We start from the raw sequence: 4,297 nt of genomic DNA on the forward strand, positions 1-4,297 counted from the left end.
TAATTTAACTGGTAGGTTTATTCATAATATATCGTTATCCTGATTTTTTTTTTTTTCATAGGAGCGTTAAAATCACACATTTAATGGGGCATAAACTGTCATCTCTTATCTCTTGGTTGGCTGGTTAATCATTTGCATGCTAAATGACTTCGGGCTAGAGGGGTGCAAATTCTGCAATGTTTTTTGTACTGTGGGGCGCTATTGTATCACCATCATATATAATGAATATGTAAATCCATTAGGCGGAATGAAAGAGCATCAAAAATAGCCTAGGAAGTATCTAAAATCCACCTCTAGCTATAGCTGTGTCAAACGAAAACACAATTCACGGCTGTCCTCATCCTCTCCATGTAGCATGATAGCCTTTCATGTTCAAATTACCATTATGGTGCAATCTACACAAACTGCAAAATATTTTCAATGGGGATTGGGGCATTGTTGAAACTCGGCACAAGAAGTACTTTCCAACTCCATGGCTGCAAATGGGCCCACGATGTTGGATAGCTTAGCTTCAGCATCTGCGTTTATATATAATAAGACTTGTGGAAATGTGTCTAGGCATCTTCACCTCTAAAATAAGACTGGGCTGTTGAAAAAGCAGCTCCAAAGCTGCAACGAATGTCGCCTCAGATTTCCACGCTTTATTCCAGGCTAGCTACTTGAAGCAGCCAAAACACAGTGGCCCTGTGTCTAAATGCCAGAAAGGGAGACCCTTGAATTAGTCAAGTGGACTCCAGGGGTCCACCACATATTAACATCTCAATTTCTTTATGAAGGTTTTGTGTTAAAGTCACTATTAGACTGTACAGCAATAAAGCTTATTTTTGCAGGGCTTTTTTTTTTTCTACATTAAATTACCATATTTGCTCGATTATAAGACAACCCCCCCCCCAACATTTGAATACTAATCTAGTAAAAAAGCCTGAATATGACTACCCTATAAGAAGTTTTTTTTTTTTACTAGTAAATATTTATTCACTATTATGCATGCCTCCCAGATCTCCCTTCACCCTTATATGCCATTCTGCCTCCTAGATATGCCACTCTGCCCCCCCCAGATATGCTTTATACACCCCTGTATGCCACTCTGCCTCCCTGATTATTCTTTTTAACCCACTATGTCACTCTGCCTCTAGAAAGCCCTTATACTCTCCCTAAATGCCACTCTTACCCTCCCCCGACTTACTAGGGCTTCCATAGACTTCTCCCAGTGCTTCTGATTCCTTGGTGTGTAGTGGGGGCAGCCGGTGGAGGTTCTGCATGATTTGCACAGGCAACCTCCACTGCTGCTGCCGGCACTTTAAATGAATGAGCACCGGAAGGTCGTATGCCATAGATGCCCACCAGCTGCTGGAGAGAAGGATCTTAGTCTTGTAATCGGATCTCTATTTGAGGTCTGATTAGAAGATGACGCTAATGTCAGATGATGGTTATTTTTCAGAGCATTTGCTCTGAAAACAACCTCGTCTTATAATCAAGCAAATGCGTTACTTGTTGCGTGTTTCTAACTCCAAAAAGGTTAAGGAGAAGCTATTTCCAAAACTTAAGTAATTATAATGGTAAGAAATGGTACAATCGGTGTATTTTAATCTGCTTTAAATTGACTGCTTTTCAAGATGTATGCTAAATTTTAGTAATTTAGTTTGCCTTTGGCTGGATAAAGGAAGGTTGATGTACTCAAGCCTTTTTTTTTTTAATTTTTTTTTTTTGAGAATGTTAGTCCAATAAAAAATCTGGTTAAGTACACCACAAAAATGCAACTAAATATCAGACGGTGAATTTTAGTCCAAGGAAGCATTGTTGAAGCAGTCTTGTTTAATACATGCAAACTATTAATCCCAATCCCCTTTCATTCACAGCAATTGACACTGGAGATCACAGACAGCTTGGATTTCTTCTCATTCCTACCATCACTCACTTCAACAAGTGACACAGATGCCCCACTCCTACCATCATTCTCTGTTCCTGCTAAATCTCCTGGCTTCTCATCTCTTCGCTATAAAACAGAGCTATGTACAAGATATGCAGAAAGTGGGTTCTGTGCATATAAAAATCGGTGCCAGTTTGCCCATGGTTTAAGTGAGCTTCGTCCTCCAATCCAGCATCCAAAGTACAAGACAGAGCTATGTCGTTCCTTTCATATCCTTGGAACATGCAACTATGGATTACGTTGCCTCTTTATTCATAGCCCTCATGAAAGGAGAGAGCCTCCAGTCTCCCCTGACACTCTTCGTCTCCCAACGCGTCGTCATGCAGTGCCTTACAACAAAGAACGCTGTCGCCTTTGGCGGTCTCCTGGAGGATGCCCTTATGGATCCTGTTGCCACTTCCAGCACCCGAAGGGGGCTCAGGAGCCTTGCCGTCATTTCACTGCTCTCGGAGACTGTCCATATGGTGCCCGTTGTCACTTCTCTCATAGCCCACCTCAAGACCGTTGGAGCATAGGAACCAAAAATGGAAGAGGATCTCTTTCCCCTTCAGATCCAGGTAGTGACCCTGGAACACCTGTTCCTACAGACGCCCCTGCTAATAATGCCTTCAATTTCTCAAGTTGCCTTCTGCCGCTTGCCTTGCGTCTGCAAATCCTTGGTGAAGAGGAAGATTTTGCCAGTGATCAAACTCTTACAGATCCAAATTATCGGGGACTGCTGTCAGACTAGTATCACTTCATGGTGTACTATGAATTCTTTAATGATTCTGACCACTCTTCTCTATCGTGCAAAGCTTCTAATTGTTGGACAAGAAGAGAATTTAACTTATTTTAACTTTTTTTTTTTATTGCTATTTCTTAACTTATTCTTAAACCCAGAGCTGGTGTTATTTTATTAATGGAAATGTAGTTTCATGGATTGCTATTATGGAACAAGATATTTTCATGTCGCTAATTAAAATTGATTTTATGATAAGTGTTCTGTGACTACTTCTAATCTTGAGTTTGTAAGGCTGTAGTGACTTCATAGAATGAGCTGCTTAACGCAATACAATTGGAGGGTAATGGCAGGCTTCCCCTTGTGGTCTCTGGCAGTGCTGATCAGGGGGTACAGCTCCTCTTTTGGGTGGGAGAATTTTGTGCATGATGGCAGTAAGCCAGCTGAGGCTCCCAAGAGTATTTTGCTTTATCAGTTGAGCCCTAGGGCCATGGTCAGGGAAGAATTGTTCATGGGCTTCATGCAGTTGGTCTGAGTTATAGCTAAAGGACAGGGTAAGGGAGCTGTCAGGAGGGTTTCAGGTTAAACAGTAGCTAAATATACTATAAACTGCAGCAGTGGCCCATTCCATCAAGGTTTGACTGCAAAAAAGGCAAAGGATGGTTTGGCTCTGAGACCTGACAAGAACAGCACTGCTGTAAAAAGCTGTTGTGGTAAAATACATGACAGATGAGGCAGCTAGCCTTACAGTAGCTGCACTGAGCATTTCCAAAGACAAAAGTTTGATGTTCCATCTTAACATCTGACATTCAGATTGAGAGCTTTAATTTTCCTGGTAAATAGCGGCAGTGCAGATAGGTGTTCTTCCTTGGGGACAAAGATCTGAAATACAAAGAGTAAATGCCCTCCCCTAACTCCTCCTCCTTACCCGTAAGAGCCCACAGGACCAAACACAGCCAGCCAGTTCTTCCTTGTCAGGGACGGATGTGTAGTTTGGTAGGGGCACACGGGTTGTGTGCAGGTGGTTCCCTCCTCCGATTGCTCCCTGGGTGGTGAGCAGAGTGCGGTAGTAACGTCCGCATTGGCGGATGTTGCGGAACAGAATGAGAGTTTTATCTTCAAGCCGGAGCATAAGCACAGTGTTGCATTCCACCGAAGATCTGATCGTGTTACAGAGCATGCACAGATCCGATCTTCAGGGCACAAAATTTAAGCTGTCCAGTCTGACAGCAGTGAGGCTTGTTGGTACTGGATATCCGTGGCACCAGCCCCCACAAGGATTAAGGGGTGTTAAGGTAAGATTAATTTATTTTAACCTTTAAAAAAAAAAAAAAAAAAGCTTCTGCCCTGTAACTTTTTTCTTTTTTTCTAAAGATAAAGGCTCCTTTTATTCATCCTTTCCCCACTGCCAGCACCACAAAACAACTAATCCACTCCCTCATAATCTCCTGTCTAGACTACTGCAACAACAGACTACCGGCCTCCCTCTCTCCTGACTATCCCCTCTTCAATCTGTGCTCAATGCATCTGCCAGGCTAATCTATCTCCCCCGACGCTCTGCATCTGCCGCACCTCTCTGCTGTGCTCTGCCCTCCACTGGCTCCCCAGCCACAGCAGAATTAAATTCTAAATACTCACTCTATCCTACA

General features: G+C 42.8%; 1 protein-coding gene across 1 annotated transcript in view; it reads left to right on the forward strand.

Annotated features, from left to right (window-relative positions):
* The window catches only part of LOC128467399 (mRNA decay activator protein ZFP36L2-like), a 3,116-nt gene extending 210 nt beyond the window's left edge, over positions 1–2,906 (forward strand). The window contains exon 2 of the mRNA XM_053449041.1: positions 1,860–2,906. Within this exon, the coding sequence (XP_053305016.1) occupies positions 1,860–2,660 (801 nt within the window). The 3' untranslated portion in view covers positions 2,661–2,906. The remainder of the gene's footprint in view (positions 1–1,859) is intronic.
* Positions 2,907–4,297: the final 1,391 nt, after the last annotated feature.

Source organism: Spea bombifrons, chromosome 10 (genome assembly GCF_027358695.1).
Source record: "Spea bombifrons isolate aSpeBom1 chromosome 10, aSpeBom1.2.pri, whole genome shotgun sequence".
Taxonomy (NCBI): Eukaryota; Metazoa; Chordata; class Amphibia; order Anura; family Pelobatidae; genus Spea; species Spea bombifrons.